The 27,490-nt window shown below is 40.6% G+C and overlaps 1 protein-coding gene across 1 annotated transcript; it reads right to left on the bottom strand.

Annotated features, from left to right (window-relative positions):
• Nucleotides 1-2,082: 2,082 nt before the first annotated feature.
• On the bottom strand, nt 2,083-7,219 carry LOC145124779 (nitrate reductase [NADH]-like). Its single transcript, XM_079060238.1, has 4 exons — nt 6,104-7,219; nt 5,496-5,636; nt 4,492-4,724; nt 2,083-3,585 (listed from the first exon to the last, which is right to left on the bottom strand). The coding sequence occupies exons 1-4, from the start codon at nt 7,095-7,097 to the stop codon at nt 2,242-2,244; spliced, it is 2,712 nt and encodes a 903-aa protein (XP_078916364.1). The 5' UTR covers nt 7,098-7,219; the 3' UTR covers nt 2,083-2,241.
• Nucleotides 7,220-27,490: the final 20,271 nt, after the last annotated feature.

Below are 27,490 nucleotides of genomic sequence, written 5' to 3' on the forward strand. Positions count from 1 at the left end.
CTTAAGCACTTTCCGCGTTACCCTTGGATTCACTTGTAGTCATGCCGACACATCACTCTTCATATTTAAGTGAGACTCTTCTATTTTATATTTTTTGGTGTATGTAGATGACATTATTTTAACTGGGAATAATAATGACCTTATTCTCACCTTCACATCTCGTCTCAACAAAGAGTTTTTAATAACCGCTCTTGGCAGGCTCAATTACTTTCTCGGACTTGAGGTCTCCTATCTTGACTCCAGTATTTTTCTTAGTCGATCCAAGTGTGCTCATGACATACTTCCCCGTGCGAAATTACTTAAAGCCAAACTTGTTGCCACACGACTATCTAGATCGATTTATTTTACTAGCCAAGGAACTCCTTTCTTGGATCCTGCTCACTATCATTCCTTGGTAGGTGTTCTTCATTACCTTACAATTACTAGACCTGACATCTCGTATGCGGTCAATCAGGTGAACCAGTTCTTGCACAATCCGATGCAAGACCATTTTCAGGCATTCAAACGTATTCTACGATACATAAAGGGTACCCTAGCTCATGGTCTCACTTTTTCACATGCTTCCAAACCTCATATCTTAGGCTACTCTGATGCCGACTAGGCACGTTGTATTGAGGCACGCCGATCGAATTTTGGTTATTCCATTTTTCTAGGTGGAAATCTTGTCTCTTGGAGAGCTAAGAAACAACCAATTATCTCTCGATCTAGTTGTAAATCGGAATACTGAGCTTTGGCAAATATTGTTGCGGAAATAATATGGATCACCCATCTTTTACGAGAACTTCATGTTCTTCCTTCTGGTCATCCTACACTACTTTGTGACAACCGTAGTGCTCTTTTCTTTAGTCACAATCTGATATCTCATAAACGTGCCAAACATATTGACATTGATTATCACTTGTTCGTGAACTAGTTCTTTCCGACAAGCTTCACATGAAGTTTGTTCCTACGCATCTCCAGCTTGTTGACATTTTTACCAATAGTCTTCCTCATCCCCTATTTGAAGATTTTCGTACCAAGCTCCGTGTTGGACCATTCCCATCTTTGCTTGCCGAGAGGGGGGGGGGTAATAGGACTAGTTTGTTATGTATTTTTATATATCTTAGCTTAAGGGTATTTCCTGTATTTTAGCTTTAGTTTGTTGTAATCCCTTTTGTATATATATATTGTTTAACATACGACTCACAAAATTAAGGTGATTGATTACAAAACCCTTACAGTTAGGTTCTCAAATTGATCTGCAAAGAAGACATGTTAGAAGCTCTAAAATTGATAGAGAATATCTAGTTAACCTCTTCAATTTTGCTTGAAATGTAACCCATCAGTTTCTAGAACACCCGAATTTCCTCAGCTTCATTACAACCTAAATTTGGAAATTTGGAAAAATATTGGGTTTGAAGATGACAGATCATGATGCAGAACACCAATCCGATCTATATTTGTTGCTTCAAATCTAAATTTGATGGGTCTTTAACCTCTTCCCTTCAACATCTTCTCTCGTGTACATCACTCCTCTTATAAGGGTTGTTTCGTTGTGATTTAAACTGTTTTTCAAATCCCAGGTAGGTGAACGATGATGGTGATTGGTGGTAAGAGGATGATGGTGGTGAACTGGTCGTGGGAGATGATTGGTGGTGGAGTTTGAAGTTCACAGACTTGTGTTGAAGAACACTTAAAATCGTGAATAAATCCATCTGATGGAATCAGAGCACGAAGATTTCTAATCACAATCTTGAATTATTGAGATGGAGAAATTGATGTATTGAATAGATAAGTTGTGATTCACAAGAAAAGAAAAACAACACAAATGAAGGAGAAATGGTTTTTTCTGGGATGGAGACGGTCGAATGGTGATTTGGAATGGAAGGTGAAGGTGCCTTAAATTTTATATATGTGGCATCTGATTTGGCATAGTAACCGGTTAAAACGGGTTAACATGGATTTTATGCCATTTAAATGCTAAAAAAACATAAGGAACCATTTAAAACAAAATCTGATAGTTGGTTGGGCTACAGTGACATTAACCCTTGAAAATAACTATCAAGAAGAACTAAAGGGAGACAATGGGTTTAAGAGGATGACTTAAAAGAAGCTTTAAAATTATTATGGTTTTCTATTAATAAGCTCCCTCGCATAGGAGTATGATTATAAATACAAGTATGTGTACATATATATGGCCTTTATATTATATTTGAAATAAAAATTTAACCGGCCTCTAATATTACAATACAACATGATATTCTAAAACACAAGCAAAGAATTCTTTATATCATAACCCATCTTTTCTAAATTAGGGTTGATTGCGAACTGAATCATGGGTGGTGGTCCACAAGCCAAAGCCAATGTATCTTTAGAAGCCTTCGGAATATGTTCCCTCATGACCTCTTCAGTGATGAACCCTTCACTGTATTTCCACCCTTCTCTTATCGACTTACTAACAACATACCACACCTTCACCCTTTCATTATACTTACATGCCCATGCGTCCAGTTCTTGCCTCAATAATATATCATCTTCGGTTCGATTTGCATACACCACATACATCTCTGTATCATCCTCTGGATCCTTCAAGATCGCCTGCATCACTTGATATATCGGTGTGATCCCCGTTCCCCCTGCAAACATGGCTAATTTCCTAGCAAACTTTTGTTTACCATGAACTGAAAATGTCCCCCTACCTATGTATTCGATGTGACCCAATGGACCTTTGATCTCCAAAAAAGAACCTAATGTCATTACCTCCAAATATTGCGACATGAGCCCTCCATTCGGAAACTTGGGTTCCACACCTTTGAAGTAGATTTTAACCAACAACTCAAAGTAGCCAACTTCATCAATGGTGCTCGTTGGTGTGTAGGCCCTCATACACAACTTATCGTTAATGGTGGCACATACAAATATATGTTTCCCTACTGGTAACCCAAGAACATGATCCGATGATGGGAGTGCAAAACGGAATATCCTCACGTCATGAGAAACCGATGTTTTTGAAACTAGTTTACAAGGGATCTTTTCACGAGGGATTAGGGCTACATTTGTTGTGGGTGCAATTTCTTTGATGGTGGCTAAATGTGACGTGATGTAATTGGTTGCACCATGGACAGAGTTATTTGGTGATGATGCATCAGAATCCGAACTGTAACCCATGGTTATGACCTCACCGATTCTGTACTCCTCCAATAGTTTCTTGGCTTTGTCTGAATGGATTGCATCAAACTCTTCAGTGCAATCAGTTCCAGCATTAATGAGTATGCTGTCACTGCCACCTGGATGATCTTTAAGGAAGGAAGTGCAGTCGTAAATGTGGCCATGGACGACGATCCATGCAGAGTCAGCGGAGTTGTGTTTCTTGACTTCAGACATGGTGAAAGTTAAAGATGTAGTGTTCATGAATGGAGATGATACACTCTTTTTGAGAGTTGGGTGTGCTAATTCTGTTGAAATCTCGAGGTGTTTCTCGCGCGCCATCCATCCACCGGACTGGTTTCCAGGTTGGGTTGGGTGCTCGAAGACAATACCAATTTCTCCTTTATGTGGTTTGCACATGTTGGTCTTCACTCTAAACCAACAGTTGTTCATCATACCCTGTATAAATTCAATATAATTAGCCTTGCAATATGAAATGAATGTTGGTCCCATAATTTGATATTTGTTTGACTTCAGACAAAATTATATATACAACTACAATTTTCATTAATTTATTAATATAATTCTTTTATCACATAAGTCAATTAGTTTCCATATTGTTCTCCATTTTTTTATATTTGAACAAAATATAATATATTTTGATCATTTTTTAATTTAAATATCTATTGAGCTCTTAATAATTGTTAATATTATAATAAATATATATTGATAATTTGGTAACTAAATTGACATAATAATGTATTTTACTTTTAAGTAAAACTTTATAGAAAGGAAAATTGATTTTAGAGTATTAAAATAAATCTAATATCTTAATAACTATAGCAAAATACATTATGCTTTTCTTGATTTTTTTATCATGAGATCGAAAGTGTGATTATTTAATTGTTTGATGATTATTAAAAGACCATACCATAGTTGATGTTCTACACGTATATATAATTCACATTTGGCATGAAAACACAATTATCTACTATGTCCTATGTATGCATATATAAAATACAAAAAATATTACTATTAATCAAGAAATAGTTTAGTATCTTCATTATCTTGCTACATCTATTTGTTTGAATTACAATACTATGTTGTGTAATAATTAATACATGATATCATATTGGTCTAGTTTTGTTTTTTGTGTGTGTGTGTGGAGGTTTTATTTGAATACAGTTTGGCCTGTGTACCATCCCAACTTTCCTTACCCACTTTTATGGGATTTGGGTTATTTTTTTGTATTCTTGTTGTACAATATTATATTTTGTAGTGTATATTGTTTAATTTTTATTCATTTTTATTAGTTAAACCCAAAAAAGAAGTATATATGTATTATGAAGAAGTAAAGTAGGTTACCATTAGATTCCAAATAAGTTTGTCTGGTTGGGTGTTGAGGGTCTCATCCCAGGCTCGAACTGCTATCTCTTTGGCACTAAGAAGGTCCAAAACTTCAACTTCTAACGACCAAAAACACCAACACCAATATTTGGCATATCTTGTTGGCTTCTCTTTATGATCCAATGTACAAACGTTCCATGTCTCTCCTCCATCCATTGTTACTTCGACACGTATCACTTTCTTCCCACCTCCTATGAATCACCCAATTCAATTCTATTAATTAATTAAAAGTCAAATCCTATATCCAACACACTTGGAGACTAATATATTGTTTGACTTTTCAAATTAATATAATTGGTCATCTTTTCTTATAATATATAATTAATGTGTTTCGTTTTGTTTATGTAAATTACAAAAAAGAATATGAAAGGTATATATAGTAATTAATTACTTTAGCACTTTAGAATAATTAATCAACTAGTTAATTGATGTCAAAGGGCTTTTAGCCCAGCGGTACCAGGTAGTGTCCTCCCTCTTTGAGGTCGGGGGTTCAAGTCCTGTCGTAGACATAGGTGGTATTAGGTGTTAGATTAGGAGTAGATTTATATATTTGTATTTGCCGGTTCAAAAAAAAAAAAAAAACAAACTAGTAAGTTGTCATGTCATGTGAAGCTTGTTTTTTTTACCGTAGAATCCGTATTTATAAATCCAGTGTCCTTAAGCGAAGTTTTATTATTCTTAAAATATCTTTCAATTAAAAAAAACATTTAAAAAAAAACTAAAGTTAACAATTTAAAAATCAAGATTACTATATGATGACCGGAGATTTTTTATAAAATGTAATATACAATAAGAGTAGCTATGATTATTTTGCGAACGTAACCAGTGGTAATTAACTAATTATTGAATAATTCAAACACGGAATCTCATTAAATATCTTTAAATGCGACATAAAATAAACTATATGTTAATAACTAAGAGATAAAAAAAAAAAAAAAAAAAAAAAAACATTAATTTATTACCAGAATATGCATAGCCTCTCAAGGTGTAAGGTCTTTGAGTAGTCCATGAATTTATCGGTAAAATCTCTTCGTGACAAGGTGTTGTAATCACCGAGTTTATGTTGAGCTCGTTGATGATGTATTCTGGCTTATACCACCAACCTAATTCAAATCAAATCATACTAAAAGTCAAAATCACAAAAATATATGATTCATTGATATGCATGAATTATGAATTATATATATTGTATATCAGACAATGATTCTATAATCAAAAGGCTTCTAGTCTGAAAATTGGCAACTAGTATTAGTACTTGGCAGTTAGTATTAGTATTGTTAGCCTTTTGTTCTTAGATTGAAAGTTGAAGTCACGCATGAGATACAGCTATGAATTAGATCTAGTTTAATAGTAGTATATGCTAAAAAAAAAAAAAAAAAAAAAAAAAAAAAAAAAAAAAAAAAAAACCTGATTCTATGTGAAACAATAATTTTTGGTTTCAGAAGTGTACATCATCTAACTGATGTGACAGACTCATATCACATACACAAACATCGATCATCATCTTCTTTTTGGAGATGTGATACAAAAGTTGGGTATTAATTTACGTATAAAATACTCTATGAATTACCTTCGGAGTTGGCTAACTCCGCATCCACATGCGACGGCAACACACGGTTGTCTTTGTAGTGGTAATAATTCTCCAACTCCGGCGTCGTTACTATGATACGCTTCAACCACTTCATCATCCTTCCACCGATGCATCCCGGCATAATCATTCTCACCGGGAATCCATGATCAGGCAACAACTTTTCTCCGTTTTGCATGTAAGCCAAAATGATATCTCTCGCCGGATCCATTGCAACCTCGATCTTTATGCTGGTTCCGTATTTGGAACCACCTCCGCCGGGGAGATCCTCCACCCCCTCGAAGCACACATTGAGCGCGCCTTTCTTCCGGCTGTAAATCCCACATCTTTTCAAGATGCTGACCAATGGCACCCCTTTCCAAACTGATGTCGCTATACCGGCGGCGCCCCAGTTGAACCCTATGGTTTGTTTTGTCAGATTCTGCTCTTTCCGGCGGTTTCCAGCACAGACTAACGACACCGGAAACTCCCTGCTGGGAAACTCGTTGACAAGCTGAGTCATGTTGAAACGCGCAGGTCGTTTAACCAAACCGCATATCTCCACCGTCCAATCCTCCCAGGTGGCGTTCGGAACTGCACCATGGTTGCGGACGTAATGAAGAGGAGCAGGGGTGATGAACCCATGTTGCATGAGCTTAGTCAAAGGTGGCTCGGCGTTGAATGGGTGTTTTCCGGTGAGTCGAACCATTGACTGGTTGCGCTCGATCCATTGATCCGCGGTACCCTGATCTCTGGAGTCAAAAACGGAGCTTTCCAACTCGGAGTTGGACTTCTTAATGGCATCACGATAGTCTCCTTCGTCTTCCTCATCGTCACTAGAATCGTAAGTTTCAGGGGGAAGCTTCTTAGGCGTCATAAACTCTCTAGCAGCAGCTGGATAGTTGAATCCACGGATGGGTGAATCAGAACGAACAACACCAGCGGCGGATACACCAAGCTCGTGGCGGAAGTTGCGGTTTTCGACTGAGGTCGCCATATATTTGGTTGGGAAAAGATTGGCTTTAGTCGTTCGCTTCCCAGTTGCTTGTGTATCCAATGTGCCTGAGAAAAGTGAGACACACAAGGTTGCCTTAATCAACACTTATACGTGTGTGTATATATACAATGAAGGAAACCGTGGACTTGTAATATAAATCTCCTCCTCACATCTCGTGTTTTGTCGTTTTGGTTTGGATTGGTAAAGAGGTCATAAAACCAAACCAACAAAGAGGCGGCTCGGACAACATTAGATGGCCTTTTGGTGAATCAGGAGTCATCCACCCTTAATTTGGATGTCCGTTAATATTATTTTTCATGCTAATATAACGTATAGGATACTTGGTTTGTATATGAAAAAAAGATTTATATAGAAAATATGATATACATATTACTTTAATTAATTATTTCTTTGAAGTATTATACAATATTTAATTAAATATTAACCAGGCCACATCGTATTATAACATGTATCTGATCTAATTTGTATTAATATTCAATCACAATTATATTAAAAGAATATAAACCCTAATAAAAATATAAAAAAAATAGTATATAACAAACATACAAGTTAAAAGTTCTAACATAATAATATATCTTGAAAAATTGTCAAAAAATCTCAAACCAACACAAAAACTTTTAATTTTTTTATGAATTTTGTAGTTGATTTGTATATGTGTATATTCAAAATATTATTCATTTATACTAAACTTACATTAAGTGATTATTAAATATAATATATAAGTTATAAAATCTTTGAATGGTTAAATCATTACTTAAACGAAGAGGTTTTTAGCATATGTTTGTCAACTATATATATACATGATATCATTTAATAACCATAATTTTAAAAAACTTTTGAGTTGTAGTGAGTAATTATTTTAAATTGTATAAATATTGCTACCATTATTTTTATATATATTGTTATCTTTAAAATACTTATTTGTTAAAGTATAATATTCAGAACTCTATCCGGTTGAAGTTAAGAAAAACTTATACATATGAATTGCATTGCTGTGATTATAACGACCCAAATTTCCAAATAAATTTTTTCATTTTTAATTAATCAAACATTCCTATAAAATGTGAAATATCAAAGACGATTGTTTTCAAATCCATAACATCAACATTTTATTTCAAATATCAGAGTGTCCCATCAAATCAAATGACGGAGAATGCATGTCGCGTCATCAAGTCTTGCCCTTGCCCTTAGGCTCAGAAGTACCTGAAACAATCAACAAATTGTAAGCTAATGCTTAGTCAGTTCCCCAGAGCATACCCCACACAATCCACATAATCACATAAACCATATTAGCTATAAAAGCTACGTAAACCACATAAGCCATGCATACAACATATAAGGATGCCATGGAAACCCTCCAAGGACTTATACCTAATGTTACTGGAACCCCCATATGGTCTTAACTACCTTCCATGGGAACCCCCACATGGTCTTCCTGCCATGGGAACCCTCACATGGTCTCAATCTATTGCCACGGGAACCCCTCGGGGTCTTTCATGCAAATGTCATACCAACATAACGCATAATCAATCAATAATCCACATATCATAACATGGGTCGGCCTTGGTGCCTTAGACCCATTGGTATGGTGAAAAGATTCACCTCTCACAAATGCTGAACTGACAAGATAAGATCAGATAAGTCTCAACGCGCAACGCCAACTCAACTGCCTACAATCATCATATGACTACTTTGTCAAAATTCGAACATACCAATAATATCCTCAAAGTCAAACTTGGTCAACCATGGTCAACATTCCATGTTAACCTAACTCGTCGAGTGCATCTAGCAACTCGTCGAGTTCCTTCAGTGTTCAGAAAATCGGGGAAAACTTTAACCAACTTGTCGAGTTATCTTATCAACTCGTCGAGTTCACTGCGCCTACCGAAAACAGGGAAAAACCCGATCCAACTCGTCGAGTTATCTTATCAACTCGCCGAGTTTACCCTGCAGACCAAAAACGGGAAAACCCGATCCAACTCGTCGAGTTGACAGGGCAACTCGTCGAGTTTTCCCTTGTCTTAACATATTTAGTCCTTCCAGTCGAATCCAAAGCCCCCAAACTACAGATCCAGTCCCTAAGGACTGAAATACCACGTAAAGTTGCAAACTTTACTTGCATGCAAGACCTCAAGAGGCTAAAACACTTAAACTAAGTCTCATACATGGTTTAGGGAATGGATAATGGCTTAGGCTAGATAAAGTGAGAAACTTTATGTCCATGGAGGCCTAGAGGTGTCTAGATCTGGAACCATATTCCCATGACAAGTCCAAATCCGAGATTGACACCATTATGCACCAAAAGTGTCAATATACTTCCATAAGATGAGATCTAAGAAAATAAAGACCTCAATATGGTTGCCTTAACAGAGTAGATGTCGGATCTATGGCCCTCTTCTCACGTCAATCTCTTCAATCTTCAAGTTTCCTTCCAAAAAGCACAAGATTCACTCTCCAAGGCTCACACACACTCAAGAAAGCACTAAAGCACGGCTAGGGTTTCTCTCTGGACAATTAGGACGATGAGGGAGGCCACAAGTGACTCATAAGTTCCTTAAATAGGGTACAAACCCCTGAAAATTAGGGTTTTCCTTTACAGCGTCTACTCGTCGAGTTGGGGCCTTCCCACTCGTCGAGTAAACCCTAAGTCCCGCGTCCAATATCGATCTCTACTCGTCGAGTTGGGCTCCCCAACTCGTCGATTCTCAGTGCAAAACCCTAAAAACTTGAAAAATAAATGATACCTGGAACAAGCGTTACAAATCTCCCCCACTGGAACTAGACTTCGTCCTCGAAGTCCGCTGACGCAAACAAATCCGGGTAGTGATCTCACATCTCTTCTTCCGGCTCCCATGTCCATTCGGAGCCTCTTCGATGCCGCCATTGCACCTTCACTAACTTCACTTCTTTGTTACGAAGGACCTTGGTCTTCCTATCCAGAATCGCAACGGGCCTCTCAATGTATTTCAGACTCTCATCCACCTGAATGTCGTCAAGGGAAACAACTGCGGCCTCGTCTGTGACACACTTTTGAAGCTGGGACACGTGGAAGGTGTTGTGTATCTGGCTAAGCTCATCCGGCAGATCAAAGCGATAGGTCACCTTGCCCCCCGGGCAGTAATCCTGAACGGTCCAATATATCGGGGCCCTAGCTTGCCCCTCTTCCAAAACCTAATGACACCCTTCCATGGTGACACTTTTAGCAAGACAATATCCCCCACCTAAAACTCAAGATCCGATCAGCGCCGGTCAGCATAGCTTTTCTGACGACTCTGTGTAACTCGTAGCCTGTCACTCATCTGCTGAATCAACTCAGTAGTCTTGAGCACCACCTCGGTGCTCCCCATGACTCGGTGCCCTACCTCACCCCAATAAACAGGGGTCCTACACCTCCGACCATACAACATCTCAAACAGTGGTCGGTTAATACTAGCATGATAACTATTGTTATATGAAAACTCTACTAGCGGGAGGTATGTATCCCAACTCCCTTTGAAATCCAATACACATGTCCGAAGCATATCCTCCAGTGTCTGGATCGTCCTCTCACTCTGGCCATCCATCTGGGGGTGGTAAGTCGTGCTGAAATGTAACTGAGTGCCCAGTTCCTCGTGGAATTTTCTCCAGAATCTGGATGTAAATCAGACATCCCGGTTAGAAACCACCGACACTGGCACCCCGTGCCTCGCCATCACCTCTCGCGCATAAATATCCGCTAATTTCTCAGCGGAGATGCTCTCGGAGATCGAAATAAAGTGGGCACTCTTCGTCAATCTATCCACAGTAACCCATATGGCATCCACACCCCTCGTCGTCCTCGGTAACTTCGTGATAAAGTCCATGGTGATCTCTTCCTACTTCCACATAGGAATGGGTAACGGGTGAACCTTTCTGTGAGGTCTCTGATGCTCGGCCTTGACCTTCCAGTTGGTCTAGCACCGCTCCATGAACCATGCAATCTCCTGTTTCATGCAGGGCCACCAGTAACTCAACCTCAGATCATGTACATCTTCGTGGCCCCGAGTGAATAGAGAACTTGGATCTGTGTGCCTCCTCCAGGATCTTCTGCCTCACACCTCCAGTGACCGGTACCCACACTCGGCCACACTGTGTCAGAAGACCTCGACTATCCCGAAAAAACAAGGGAAATTGACCCCGAATCCGCTCTATCTTTCAATTCTCCTTCTTCACACCCTCTACCTGAGCTTGATTGATCATATCCAACAATGGAGAGATCACCGTCATCAGCAAACAAACATTCCCGACCGGAGCACTTGCCGCTTTGCGGCTCAAAGCATCGGCCACCACATTGGCCTTCCCTGGGTGGTACAAGATCTCGCAATCATAATCTTTCAGTACATCCAATCACACCTCCTCTGCCTCATGTTCAGGTTCTGTTGATCCATCAAATACTTCAAACTCTTGTGTTCAGTAAAGATGGTGCATCGAACTCCATACAAGTAATGCCTCCAAATCTTGATGGCAAACACAACCGCCCCCAATTCCAGGTCGTGAGTGGGGTAGTTCGCCTCATGAGGCTTCAACTGTCTCGAGGCGTACACGATCACATGTCCTCTCTGCATCAGTACAGCGCCTAACCCCCGTGATAGACGCATTTCAGTACACTACCAAATCATCTAACCCATAGAGTAGTGCTAAAATCAGGGCCTCACATAACCTCTGTCTCAAGGTCTCGAAAGCCAACTGCTGGTCCGGGCCCCATCGAAAAGTCACATTCTTCTTGGTCAAACGGGTCAAAGGCACAACGATCTTGGAGAACTCTTGGATGAATCTCCGATAGTACCCCGCTAAACCCAAGAAGCTACGAATCTCAGATGCATTCTTCGGTACATCCCACCGCATCACCGCCTCAATCTTGGCTGGATCAACCAAAATACCCTCTTGGTTGATGATGTGTCCCAAAAACTGCACTTCCCTCAACCAAAAATCACACTTTCAGAACTTGGCGTAAAGCCTTTCCGTCCTCAGTGTCTCTAATACCTCCCTCGGATGCTGCTCGTGTTGCTCCTTAGTCTTAGAATAGACCAAAATATCATCGATAAACACGATCACCGACCGATCCAACATCGGCCTACACACCTTGTTCATAAGATCCATGAACGATGCTGGGGCATTGGTGAGCCCGAATGGCATCACCACAAACTCATAGTGCCCGTACCGAGTCCTGAAAGTTGTCTTCGGTATATCCTCATCTGATGGTACCCCGACCGAAGATCAATCTTGGAAAACCAAGATGCACCCTGCAGCTGATCGAACAAATAATCGATCCTCAAGAGCGGATAACGGTTTTTCACCGTTAGCTTGTTCAGTTCTCGATAATCAATACATATCTTGTGTGACATGTTCTTCTTTTTCACAAATAGGATCGGTGATCCCCACGGGGAACTACTCGGACGAATAAACCCTCGGTCTAGTAGCTCCTGAAGCTGCACAGATAGCTCCTGCATCTCGGGCGGAGCTAGCCGGTACGGTGCCTTGGCTATCGGAGCGGCACCCGACACCAAATCAATGCGAAACTCCACTTGCCTCTCCGGAGGCACTCCAGGTAACTCCTCGGGAAAGACATCTCGAAACTCTTGTACCACCAGTATACTGCCCAAATCTGTCGAGGTCTCAACCCTTGTATCCGAGATATATGCCAAAAATCTCGAACAACCCTGCTAAATAAGTCTCCTAGTCCTCGTAGTTGAATAGAGGTTTGGCCCCTGCGAGGCCCTCTCTCCATGAATAACCAGTTATCCCCCACTTGGGATTCGAACCCTCACCAGCTGGCGCTCGCAATCTATCATGGCCCCATTAGCCCTCAACCAGTCCATCCTGACGATCACCTTCAGCCCTCGCAACGGTATCGGGACTAGATCAACACGAAACCTCTCCCCAAGCACATTCAGGACACAGTCCCGATACACCCTAGCAGCACTCACGGTGCGGTCATCCGCAATCTCAACCTCAAGCGGGGAATCCAAAGTCCCTAGCACATCCCATAACTTCTTACTAAGCGCAAGAGATACAAATGATCGGGTAGCACCTGAGTCGAATAGAATGCGAGCCGACATACCATTGACCAAAAAGGTCCCTATACATGAGCACAAATATACACATAAGCAATGCAAATTAATATAGAGCAAGAAGATAAAATACATACCAGTCACGACGTCTGGCGCTGCTCGAGCCTCCTCGGTGGTCAACTAAAATGCACAGCTTTTCACCGCTGGAGCATCCGCCTTGGCAGGGCGGCCATCGGTGATCCTCATCGTGGCGGGCGCAGGCGCCGCCACCGCTCCTCCTCCTCCCTGCAACCTCGTACAATCGGCCTTTTTAAGGCCAGTCTGGTTGCAGTGGAAACAAATCAGGCCCTTCTTGGGGAAATCCCTGCTTACGTGGCCCGGCTGACCACACGTATAACATACCGGGCCCGTCCCCCGACAAGCTCCACCATAAGATATTCCACACTTGGCACACCAGTCACGACCCTGTTGGCCCCCACTGGAAGAATCTGAGGTCTTAGGATTTTTAGCCTGACCTACTGTTGTCTGTGCCTGCTCTGGTTTCCGCTTGGTGCGGAACTCCAACTCCATATCCCGCTCACGGGCCTTCTCCACCGTCTCGTTCAGGGTTTTGCACCCTGTAAAGCTCACAAACTCTCGGATATCATCCCTCAGCATGGAATGATACCTCGTCCTCCTCATATCCCTCTGTAGCATACTGTGGGATCAACAATGCTCGTTCCCAAAACTTGGCGGTGATCTCCGCCACAGTCTCGGCAGCCTGCTGGAGCTCCTGGAACTCCCTCACTATCCGGTGCACCTCAATAGGTGGTGCAAACTCCAGATCAAAGCGTCTGACAAACTCTGCCCATGTCATCGCAGCCACACCGGCTGCTCCCACCTAGCTAGTCACCTCACCCTACCAATCTCGGGCTCGATCCCTCAACATACACGAAGAAAAACCCACCTTTGCCACATCAGGGCAAGAACTCATGCACTGGGCGTTCTCCATGTCTGCCACCAGCCTCGGCTAACTATGGGGTCCCTGACCCCGAAGAACTTCGACGCCCCGCACGCCTTGAATTCCCGGAACGAAAGAGTTCGGGCCCCGACCTGGCCCGCAGCAATCTCAGCTCTGAATGACCTGAGCCTCTCCTCCACAATCTCCATCATCCCTTCCTTTACCGTCCCAAAAATCACTGGGGTAGCGTCAAGGATTCCCCTCGTAACCTAGGCTGCAATGATCTCGCACAACCTCTCGTCAATGGGCGTTGTACCGTCGCCCGACCCAGATCCGGATCCTGATCCCCCTGCTCCCAACCGTGTCACCACCATCCTGATCTGTAATACCACAAGACTGCATGATTAAAATATCCAAAAAGGGGATCTTCCCACACCGGTTCTCCTTAGAGCTTCCAGGTCTAACTTTAGTTCGGGTACAGGTCATGTGCTTTCAGTAGTACGGGCCCAATACTACCTTCCAAACCTACTTGTACCTTCCCCAAAGCTCTACCTGATAACTCTAATTCGTCCCAGAACAAAACATATCTCACGGCTACTGCATAACTCAAATCCTAGGCTATCCTTGTTGGATTAATGTCTAAGTCCATAACTATATTTGGTATGTACTTGACCCGACCCGGCATGGTCCATTTGGGTTGCACTTCACCGGCACAATTTATATGGATAGTCTTTTGAGAATAGTATATTTATGATTTATATTAATATATTATAAGTTCTAATATATTAATATGGAATCATATTATTTAATTAGTATTGATCAAGAATTAATTTAGAATTAATTAAGTGATCAAAAAGAACTAATTAAATATGGACTCTTATATATATGGAATGGGCCAAGTTCATTTAGGTTGGGTTAAGCTTTCATGGATGGTCCATGGAGATTTTAACCCATGGATCCTATGTAAATGAAAGGTCATGGGTATTAGGGTTTACATGGATGTAACCCTAATCCTCCATAATATATAAAGGGGTCCTTGGCTCACAAAATTGGCACAAGTGTGTGAAAATAAGAGTGGGCCGATTTTAGTGTGCATACATATTCTCTCAAGTTCTTCCAATGTGTTTTGGTGATTTGTGATTCCATTTGAGGCTTCCACACTATTGGGGCTAAGCTCTTAAAACTTGAAGACATCAAGCTACATCAAAAGGTATGTCATCTAACTAGAACTTTGTAGTATATGTGCTTCATAATATGCTAGTTAGGATGAAACCTTGGAATAGTTAATATTTGCATGTATAATAGAGAAAACATAGATCCAAGGTTTATAGGGTTGCATGTACACCATAGGAGTGTTAGAATGCTCAAAACCCAACAGTGATATCAGAGCCATGAGTTGTTTTCTATTATATTTGATGCAAATTTATTTTTTTTTCAAGTTGGAGAAAAAAAAGAAAAAAAAAACATGAAGTTTGTCAAATTTTATGATAATTACTTGATTTTATGAAAAACTAATTATTTATAAAATTTGAGTCACTTTACTACAAGAGTTGAATTAGGTCAAATTTAGTAAAAGATAAAATGATATGATTATTTTATTAGTTTTAAAAGTTTGATCTAAATGTTTTAAGGAGTTACATATTTTGTCATAAAATTTTGGAGCTCAAAAGTTTTTTTTAAAGTTGTGATCTTAAGGGTTTTTGAAACTTCCATAAGTTATGGATATGAAAGTTTTTTTTTAAAAAAAAAATTTGATTCAAAGTTTTTATGGAGTTACAAAATTTGGTGTTAATGTTATAAAGAATTCCATAACTTGTTCTTAAGTTATGGAACATGGAAAGTTTCATCATAAAACACCATTAATTCCATAAGTTATGGAATCCAAAGGTTTTCAAGAATTACAGAACTTGCCCTCAAGTTTTGGAATTTGAGAAAAGTTTTTTATGAAAAAAAGAATTGAATTCTAAAACTCTTGGGTTCATAACTTAAACAATTAATTAAATGGTTTTAATTTTAAGTTTAATAATTGGAATTATGATGTTTTGTTGAATAGTTCAAATTAACTCTTACGGACTTTATTAATAGTTAATTAAAGCGTTTAATTAAAAGAGTATTATTAAATCCATAAATATATGGTTTGAGTTTAATTAAATAAAAGTCTAGTTTAATTAATAGATTAAACCACCAAGTATTTTAAATGTCTAAAATACACCCTTATACTATTATAATATTAAAAGTTTAATATATTATATGTATAAGAGCAAGTCGTCTTACCATTAGTAGGCCTCATTCACGAAGCCGGTCTATAAGGGGGGTATAAGGTTACTGCCTATAAAATGGCAGTTTAATGGGTGTCCACTCTCACTCACCGCTTCCTTGACCGGTGGAGGGTCGTTAGCCGAACAGGTAGGACAAGGACTATAATTCTCCCTTCATTATAAGTATAATGATAAATACTAAGTAACTAAACACTTATAAATTCACAATCTTAGTTACTCAGTAAAATGTGAATAAGGTGCTAATCCATGAAATTACACTTTGCACTTTGTTTAAGCTGTTAGTGGAGCGTGTGTGGTTAACCGGCACACTAACCTGGACTTAACAAGGTAGGCAAAGGGTAACTTAAGGTTTATCATAGTATCGTTGGAGCGTGTGTGGTTAACCGGCACATCGATTGAGGGGTAAATATTAAGGGTACCAAGTATATTTGCATGGTTACTTCACACCTTGTTTTGTGATCCTCGGCATCCCAGTCACAAAACCTGAAGGGCACACTCGAGATTGAAACATGCCATTGAAAAGTTCAATGAATCTCAAAAGAATCTAGGAGTTTCAAAACCAATTAAAACCTAATAATACATTTCGTTTATCTTGGTGGAAATTGGTGAATCGTCATTCACCTACCTTCAAATATTTTATAGCTTGGATTACGGCATCCCTTTTCCAAGTTATAAAATAGTTTGTTGGGTCCTAGCCTTAATATATCATATTGGGTGTTATATTAAGGACTTAAATCAACTTTACGTGAATTTCTCCCATTGTTGATGTCTGGTTTAGACAACAATGATCTTCCCAAACCAAGCTTTCCTAATGAATATGACTTCCCGAGTTTGGCTCATGGAAGTCATACTTCTCTTCCTCCACCTCCTCCAATTATTCTCCCTAACCCACAAGTTCAAGGTCACTCAAGCCCTAATGGCAAGCAAGGTCTATGTGTGATCACATCTTAGAGATGAAGTCACATATTGACAAGCCGGGAGAGTTGGGTGTCAAAGTCTTGAGAAAGTTGGATGTTCAATCACTTTCTAAGTCACATAGTGAGTTCCTTTGGGACTACTATGAAACAGACTGTGACATGAACCTTAATGATCATATCTATTTGCTTGGTGCTGCTGAATCAGCAATGATTTGGAACGATAGTAAAGCAAATTTGATTAGAATATCAACTTCCCAAAAACTTTATGGACAGTGACAATGGTGACACTGGAAATCTAGAAAAAGCATTCTCTTCCCAATGGAAAGGGATTGGCCATAGTCAACCCGGTTGACCAAATGGTAAAGAGAAAGGCTAAGTCTGAGATAGTCCCATTACCAAAGGGTCCATATGTTTATTTTGCCAAAGGAAGGGGCATTGATTGCAAAGCTGCCAAATTTACCTAAGGATGTTAAAGTCAATAAGTTTGACTCTACATCAGGTAGAGCCCATTATCTAACTCTGTTAAGTTCTATTCTGAGATCCTCATTACATGATGTGACTGGGTCACATGTTGATGTTTTAAGAATCAAAAAATAGAGAGAAATCTTAAAGGAAGTATATGTTGATTCTGATCGCGAAGGTGGATTTCGATCGCATCAGAATTTTGAGTAGTTGCTTAAGAAGTTATGATATATTGCTAAGGAATAGATAACAACAATTTTCCATGTGGATTGTAAGGATAAGTTTTTCCGCAAAGTTTTAAAATAAAAGAAAATTGTTTAATTTTATTTATTTGAAGTATCCTTACAATGGCATTTGTGGAAAATTGTTGCTTATATGATTCCACTGACAGCAATATTGGAAAATGGATTTGATTCTTTCATTTGTGGTAGTGTCTAAATTTACCAAATCAGGAAAGTTTCTCATCGCCCAAGTTTCAATTGGACCGAAACTTGGAATCATGCAAGTTGAATAGTATGATGAATGAGAACTTTCAAGCATTGGAAAATCAAGACTAATTACTTGTTCACATGGATGTGTGAGTCAAGTGAAGGACTAAAGGGATCGAGTACACATTCTTGTGCACTGGTCATGTCCAACACAAAGTTCGTTAAGACTATTTGATTTACTAAAGTTTAGTAAATATGGTTATACTTACAAGTTTAAGTATAATTCTGAAACATTGGAAAAGTCTCAATGTATGGCAGAACGAATGGGAAGAATCAAATTAGGCAGAAAGATAAAAGTTTCTCAAATCTGAAAAGATGGGAGAGTACTTTAGTATCATGTTTGTGATCATCTTAATGATTTAGAAATCATATCACAATTAGTCCTCTAAAGGTCATCTTAGTGCATTCTTATGACTAAGAAGAGGAGTCATGAATTGTTGAAATGGTTAGATCAGGAAGATGAGTCATACTTCGTTCCAAAACAATTCTTAGAGTCATACTCCAAGATTGTAACTTGAGTGACATATCTTAAAGAAAGGTTTAAAACACTTATCAAATGTAAGAGTAAAAGTGTCCTACTCTTGTACATTTGAAATTGGTAAGTTGTGATGTTTTGGATAAAACAAAGACCAACTAAGGCCAATTGTGTGAAGTGTTTGTCTTGATAAAGAATCCGCACTATCTCTTGAATATTTGGCAAGATAGTCTTATATGTCAAGAGGATAGTGGGAGTCTTAAAGATCCTAAAAAGAATTTCAAGAACTAATCAAGAATAAAACCTGAGGTTCTTCACTAGCACACGACTTGAGGTTTATAACCTATCGTGTTGACATATTCTGTGCCCATTCCAGTTAAAGTTGGCTTTGCATAAGAGTTCTGAAAGTTCTCAATTGGTTGCATAACAACTTGGAAGCAATGGCAGGCCCTGTACTGCCAGGTAGCAAGAAGTTAAGATTGCATAAGTTCAGTCCATATGAGTTTGGATTTGTCATTATCCTTGTCTTGTGACTATGGTTTTGACGATTCACATGGATAAGAACACATACACCATAAAATCTAAGGGTCATAAGGTTTCTCTCCGATTCATGAAAATGATGGTGAGGAAACACTTCCACCAAGTAGATTTGAAGCAGATGGCAAAAGGTCTAAACAATTGAGACTATGATTACGGCATCCCTTTTCATAGTTCTGAAATTGTTTAGACACACATGCATGCTATCTAAGGAAAGGTGTATGATTTTGATAAAGTTTTATCAAAGCATCTCGTATCAGAAATCTGAACTTTGGTAAGAAAGTCAATAAAGTATTGATTTCTAGAAGTCCAGCTGATTTCTGAGTACATGTCAAAGCTAGTGGGAGCATAAGTGTTATGCTAATAATCATCATGTTAGTGGGAGCATGATAATTATTGTTAGTGTTGCAAGTTAGCAATGTTAATTATAGAAAACAAAAGTTTCAATTCGTGAGGCTGCAGGGATTGAAAAAGTTGTTTTGCTATAATTAAGGGAGAGGATATACTTCATTTCAGTTCTAAAGGCTTAGATTGAGACCTTAATCATCTTTAGTCAAGAATATATATATGAATTTCATGTTGGATTGGTTCAACTTAAGGAAATTCTATATATTGCGTTCTCAAAATTCGATTATGATTACGGCATCCCTCTTCATAGTCAAATTTTGAAAACATGGCAAATAAAAATATTGTAGCAAAAGACTGGTCTAGAATCATGTCTTTATGTGAGACATCATGAATCGTGTACCATTTGCTTTGGGTACAGGATCGATTGCATGTGCTATAATATCTGTCATTTCTAAATTTTTCCAAATGCCCAGAGGCATTAAGAAGGGAAAAGGTCTAGAATTGGATATGACTAAAATAATTAAGCAATTGTCGAGGACAATATGAGGTTTACCAAAGATTGGTTGCTCAGGGACAGTTGGAAGTATAGTGCTAATTTTGGAAGGACCATATTGACATATTCTGAAAAGAGGCATCTCTTATTCAGAAGTGATAGTCAAAATGAGAATATGGAGTTGTCTCTATAGGTAGAAGTTATCTGTGTAAGATTAGAAAACTTAATGCAAGAAGCATGTCCAAAGCAATGTACTTTGAATATGAGACTTAGTTTCCATGGAGTTGATCTCCATTGGAATACCTTATAATGACTGTTGACAAGTCTTTGTGACTTTGTACATATTCATTACAGGAGGGTCAGTGCATATAAGTTTAAAATCTAAACAGATTTCGATAAATGATAGGAATTTGAAATTCTCACATTTTTCGATAAGGATTTGGGAGTGTGAAATTAGAATCATTGAAATTATGTTCAATTGGTTTATTTCACAAAGTAAGGATCATAGACAAACATAGAGTGCATACTTGGTGTATGGCAAAGCTATTGTTTAAGAAAAACATAGTGTACATGCTTGGAGCATGGGACAACTAGTGTTTTTAATTCAAGTATAAAGTTGATAAAACCGAAACAATGAATAATGAGTAATCAGTATGGTGATAAATAAAAGTGTTTATTTATATTCATAGGCTTTGATACCATATTTGATTCATTTATTCTTGTGTTTCACTTTGCATGTTTTGACTTCCAGAATAACTAAGTCGCTCTTCCTGAATGATTAAGTTATTCAAACCATCCACACTCGGTCATATGTTGGAAGTAGATATGAATCAAGACTGTCATGGGTTGGTTTGTAGAGGTCCAAGTTGGTGGACAAAGTGGTGCTACAACACTCATGAGTGCTCATAAGTTCTGAGTATTGGATTCAACCTGCGCTCATTTGAATCACTTCATGGATTTTATCACGAGTGATCATGAGACGATAATATCTTATATTCTTCAAACCTAGAGATATGAGTTGTTACTATGAGTTGGTTATACATTGATTGCACGAAAACGCATTTGGTAACTCGATGTTATAAAACGTGCCTTTGTGTATGATTCAACAAGTAGTAGAACAAGCCATATGAGTCGAAGTTTATCCATTCCTTTACCTTCGGGATAAAAGCGATATATGTGGGCCCCTCGATGATTTAGCGATGACACATGTGAGTGCTTGGCCAAGCCAGGACTGATTTGATTTGTTCAATCAGTCAGTCATCATAAATCGAAAATTGGGAAACAACAAATGGACAGAGAGAATGATTATAATCCATGTCTCAGTCCATATGATATCTAGAATGGAGGAATATATGATCCCTTATCTAATGGACAAGTCATTGACAATGTCAGAGTTCGACAGCGGCTTTAAGAGCTACGATTGCCAGTTAGGTTTTGAAGTCATACTCAATAATAGTTTTAGACTTATCCAAGTGGGAGACTGTTGGATTAATGTCTAAGTCCATAACTATATTTGGTATGTACTTGACCCGACCCGGCATGGTCCATTTAGGTTGCACTTCACCGGCACAATTTATATGGATAGTCTTTTGAGAATAGTATATTTATGATTTATATTAATATATTATAAGTTCTAATATATTAATATGGAATCATATTATTTAATTAGTATTGATCAAGAATTAATTTAGAATTAATTAAGTGATCAAAAAGAACTAATTAAATATGGACTCTTATATATATGGAATGGGCCAAGTTCATTTAGGTTGGGCTAAGCTTTCATGGATGGTCCATGGAGCTTTTAACCCATGGATCCTATGTAAATGAAAGGTCATGGGTATTAGGGTTTACATGGATGTAACCCTAATCATCCATAATATATAAAGGGGTCCTTGGCTCACAAAATTGGCACAAGTGTGTGAAAATAAGAGTGGGCCGATTTTAGTGTGCATACATATTCTCTCAAGTTCTTCCAAGGTGTTTTGGTGATTTGTGATTCCATTTGAGGCTTCCACACTATTGGGGCTAAGCTCTTAAAGCTTGAAGACATCAAGCTACATCAAAACGTATGTCATCTAACTAGAACTTTGTAGTATAGGTGCTTCATAATATGCTAGTTAAGATGAAACCTTGGAATAGTTAATATTTGCATGTATAATAGAGAAAACATAGATCCAAGGTTTATAGGGTTGCATGTACACCATAGGAGTGTTAGAATGCTCAAAACCCAACAATCCTAGGATTTGCTCTGTAACGACGTAATTTTTAAAACAATTTTTCATTTTTCAAACATAATAAAGCTCATATAATATTCTCAAAATCTCATATGTATCAACGGTCATCACAATAAAACATATCCCAGAATAAAACTGAAACATATCCCAGAATAAAACATATCCCACAATTTTTCATTTTTCCAGTCATACCCGAAAGTGTGCCTGAATCCCTCAAACCAAGGCTCTGATACCAACTTGAAACATCCCAAAATACGACCCAAATATTTTTGTTTTAATATTACTAAAATCACATCATCGAATGTCATACATACTAAGAACCATAGAGTGAGTAACTCAAAAGTCAAGTAACTGTGTCAAAACAAATATTGTATCAATCATATCGAAATATCTGAATAAAACTCCCAGGATAAAACTGAAACTGTGGTGTGTGCCATGCCATCATCCCGAGCTCTTCCCTTTACTTGCGGAAGTACCTGAAACCAAAAACTGAAACTGTAAGCACAAAGCTTAGTGAGTTCCCCCAATCTACCACATACCATACAATAACATATAAAACAACTACTGGGCCTTGCCCACTGCATCGGACCGAAATCCGGAAACTGCATCGGACCAAAGTCCGGAACTAACCAGGGCCTTGCCCTCTGCATCAGACCGAAGTCCGGAAACTGCATCGGACCGAAGTCCGGAACTAACCAGGGCCTTGCCCTCTGCATCGGACCGATGTCCGGAAACTGCATCGGACCGAAGTCCGGAACTAACCAGGGCCTTGCCCTCTGCATCGGACCGAAGTCCGGAAACTGACTGAACATAGCATAGCATAATCATAACTACTAACATAGCACATATACTGCATACTGCATCGGACCGAATTCCGGAACACATAACATAAAGACATGCTTGAATCACAAAGACATCAAGCACACTGGACTACTGCATCGGACCGAAGTCCGGAACTACTACTAACTAAACAGGCCGGCATTGTGGCCGTAGACCCGTTCCTACTGGAAGGAAACTCACCTCGTAAGCTGGATGCTGAAAAAGCTACTCGGGAACTGTCTGCTGCTGCTCCGGTATCTCCCCGGCTACAATTCCCATAAATATACTCAATCAAATACTGATAACTAAACTGAGGGTGAAATGACTATTTTACCCCCGGTCAAAGTCAACTTCCTGGTCAAAGTCAACTTCCAGTTGACCGGACTCGCCGAGTTGGGCCGCCAACTCGTCGAGTCCCTTTCATCCGTTCTAGTCCTCTACTCGCTTCTACTCGTCGAGTTTGGCGAAGACTCGACGAGTTCTTCTTCGATACATAGATCGAGTCTAACTTCATCCGACTCGGCGAGTTGTATGAACAACTCGTCGAGTTCTCCTTCATCATATGAACACGTCCAGTCTGCGACTCGCCGAGTCGTAAGAACAACTCGTCGAGCCTGAAGAACAACTCGTCGAGTTGAAGAACAACTCGCCGAGTCCCAAGCATGCTATTAATATACAGTCGATTCTAATTGATTTCAGTGCTTCCAAATCATAGATCTAGGCTCTTAGGGTTGGTTTTACACGTAAAGTTTCCAACTTTACGTGCATGCATGAAGAAATGAGGCTAGAACATCAAAATAAGCTAACAATGGGGTCTTAGGGTTTGGAACTCGACCTTGGGTGCATAAAGGCAGCTACTTTGAGCTCCTACAGCTCAAATATACTCAGATCTAAGATCCATTTCCTTATAGGAGTCCCAATCTCGAGTTTGGATCCAAAAAGTCCCAAAAAGAAGCACATCTAAGCATACAAGACTATCAAATGGAAATAACAAGCAAGGTACAAGCTTTAGTACCAGAATGTGAGGCTGATGATCAAGAGACTCTGGATCTTCTTCTTCTCCTTTGGATCCTTCCTTCTTTCTTTCTCTTCCAAAACCTCCAAACTAGCACAAACACACTCAAGCTCAACAATGGGGGCTAGGGTTTACAGGGGAAATGCTCTAAAGGTGCTGGAGGCTGGGGTGGGAGGCTATAATGACGTTTATATAGGGTACAAACCCTTGAAATTAGGGCTTCATCCAGACAGGCAGACTCGCCGAGTCCCTTCATATGGACTCGCCGAGTAGCCAACTTAAAATGCGTGATCATCCCGTCTCTACTCGACGAGTTGGGCTACAGACTCGTCGAGTATCCCTTAAGAAAATGAAAATTACTTTATTTAAATCACATACCAGAAATGGGGCGTTACAACTCTCCCCCACTTATCTTAGACTTCGTCCTCGAAGTCCGTTGCTGCTGAATCTATAAACAACTATGGATAATGCTCCCTCATTTCCTCTTCGGCCTCCCACGTCCATTCTGAACCCTTTCGGTGCTGCCACTGCACCTTCACTAGCTGGACTACCTTGTTCCTCAGAGTCTTCGTTTTCCGATCCAAGATCGCAACTGGTCTCTCGATATAATTCAGGCTGTTATCAACCTAAATATCATCCAAGGGTACAACCGCTGACTCGTCCACCAAACACTTCCTCAACTGAGAAACATGGAAAGTGTTGTGGATCTGGCTAAGCTCTGCTTGAAGATCCAACCGATAGGCGACCCGACCTACTCGGGCCAAAACCCTAAAAGGACCAATGAACCTGGGGCCCAGCTTGCCCCTCTTTCGGAACCTGATAACACCCTTCCAGGGTGATACCTTCAGGAGGACCATATCGCCCACCTAAAACTCCAAATCTGAACGCCTCCTGTCAGCGTAACTCTTCTGCCGACTCTGCGCAGTCTGCAGTCTGCTACGGACCTGCTGGATCAACTCTGTGGTCTTGAGTACCACATCTGTACTCCCCATGACTCGCTGACCGACCTCACCCCAACAGATTGGGGTCCTACACTTCCTCCCTTAGAGCATCTCGAAGGGAGGTCGGTCTATACTGGAGTGGTAGCTGTTGTTATACGAAAACTCCGCTAACGGAAGATACGTATACCGACTGCCACCGAAATCTAGTACACATGCCCGAAGCATGTCCTCGAGGGTCTGAATCATCCTCTCGCTTTGTCCATCCGTCTGAGGGTGGAAAGCGGTGCTGAAGTGAAGACGAGTCCCCATCTCATCATGAAACCGCTTCCAAACCTGGAAGTAAACCGGACATCTCGGTCTGACACCACCGAGACAGGCACTCCATGCCGTGCCACTACCTCGCGCACATAAATATCAGCTAGCTTCTCGGCTGATACACTCTCCTGAATCGGTATGAAATGCGCGCTCTTGTTCAGCCGATCCACTATGACCCAAATCGAATCAACTCTACGTGCGGTCCTGGGAAGCTTAGTGATGAAATCCATGGTGATATCTTCCCATTTCCACACGGGAATGTCTAACGGCTGCATCTTGTCGTGGGGTCTCTGATGCTCCGCCTTGACCTTCCTGCAGGTCTGGCATCTCTCCACGTACCAAGCTACGTCCCGCTTCATGCAGGGCCACCAATAGTCGGGTCGAAGATCTCTGTACATCTTCGTCGCCCCTGGGTGGATGGAGAACCGAGACTTGTGGGCCTCGTCCATCAGTACCTGCCGTACTCCTCCCCAGTACGGTACCCAAACTCTCCCATGAAGGGTCAACAATCCTCGACTGTCATAGTCAAAGGAAGCTACTCGGCCCACAATCCTCTCACACTTCTGTCTCTCCTCCTTCAGGCCCTTAACCTGTGCCTCTCTGATCTGCTCCAACAATGGAGTAATCACCGTCATCCTCAGACAAATATCCCTGATCGGGGCGGCTACCGCCTTGCGGCTCAGGGCTTCGGCCACTACGTTGGCCTTGCCCGGATGATAAAGGATCTCACAATCGTAGTCCTTTACCACATCTAACCATCGGCGCTGCCTCATGTTCAGATTCGGCTGATCCATGAGGTACCTCAAACTCTTGTGATCCGTGTAAATGATACAGCGGACCCCATAGGGTAATGTCTCCAAATCTTGAGGGCAAACACTACTGCCCCCAACTCTAAGTCATGCGTCGGATAGTTAGCCTCGTGAGGCTTCAACTATCTAGAGGTGTAAGCTATCACATGCCCTCGCTGCATCAACACTGCTCCCAAACCTGTGATCGAAGCATCACAGTAGACTACAAAATCCTCTACTCCTTCTGGCAGGGTGAGAATCGGCGCCTCGCACAATCTCTGCCTGAGGGTCTCAAATGCTGCCTGCTGCTCAGGCCCCCAGCGAAACACCACCGACTTCTTGGTCAGTCGGGTGAGCGGAACTGCTATCTTGGAGAAATCCTGAATGAATCTCCTGTAGTACCCTGCTAATCCTAGGAAACTCCGAATCTCAGTTGGAGATCTCGGGACCGCCCACTGCATCACGGCCTCTATCTTGGCCGGATCCACTAGTATACCCTTCTGGTTGACGAGGTGTCCAAGGAACTGCACCTCGCGCAACCAGAACTCGCACTTGGAGAACTTCGCGAAAAGTCTCTCCCTCCTCAGCGTCTCTAGCACCTCTCTCAGGTGCTCCTCATGTTGCTCCTGAGTCTTGGAATAAACCAAGATGTCATCAATGAACACTATCACAGACCGATCCAGCATCGGTCTGCATACGCGGTTCATGAGATCCATGAACGCGGCTGGAGCGTTGGTGAGCCCGAACGGCATCACCACAAACTCATAATGACCATAGCGGGTCTTAAAAGCGGTCTTCTGCACATCCTCATCACTGACCCGCATGTGGTGATATCCTGACCGTAGATCAATCTTGGAGAACCAAGATGCTCCCTGAAGCTGGTCAAACAAGTCGTCTATCCTCGGAAGTGGGTAACGGTTCTTCACCGTTAACTTGTTCAACTCCCGGTAATCTATGCACATACGGTGCGACCCATCCTTCTTCCTCACGAAAAGGATCGGGGCTCCCCATGGTGAACTACTCGGCCTGATGAAACCCTTGTCTAGCAGCTCCTGCAGCTGCGTAGACAACTCCTGCATCTCTGGAGGAGCCAACCGATACGGTGCTTTGGCTATCGGAGCCGCACCCGGAACCAGGTCAATCCGAAACTCGAACTGTCTCTCCGGAGGTATTCCAGGAAAATCCTCTGGGAATACGTCCGGGTACTCTCGTACTACTGGCACATCGTCAACCGTCGCCTTACCCTTCTCCCGGGCATCTATGACATAGGCGACGTACCCTGCGCAACCCTG

Source organism: Lactuca virosa, chromosome 7 (genome assembly GCF_052849685.1).
Source record: "Lactuca virosa cultivar CGN04683 chromosome 7, Lactuca_virosa_CGN04683_v6, whole genome shotgun sequence".
NCBI lineage: Eukaryota > Viridiplantae > Streptophyta > Magnoliopsida > Asterales > Asteraceae > Lactuca > Lactuca virosa.

Excerpts from the sequence above, each read along its gene's own strand:
- LOC145124779 (XM_079060238.1), bottom strand. The coding sequence starts at position 7,097 with ATGGCGACCTCAGTCGAAAACCGCAACTTCCGCCACGAGCTTGGTGTA. Across the intron at positions 5,637-6,103 it reads GGAGTTAGCCAACTCCGAAG|GTTGGTGGTATAAGCCAGAA; the intron begins GTAATTCATAGA and ends GATTTGAATTAG. Across the intron at positions 3,586-4,491 it reads AACTTATTTGGAATCTAATG|GGTATGATGAACAACTGTTG; the intron begins GTAACCTACTTT and ends GAATTTATACAG.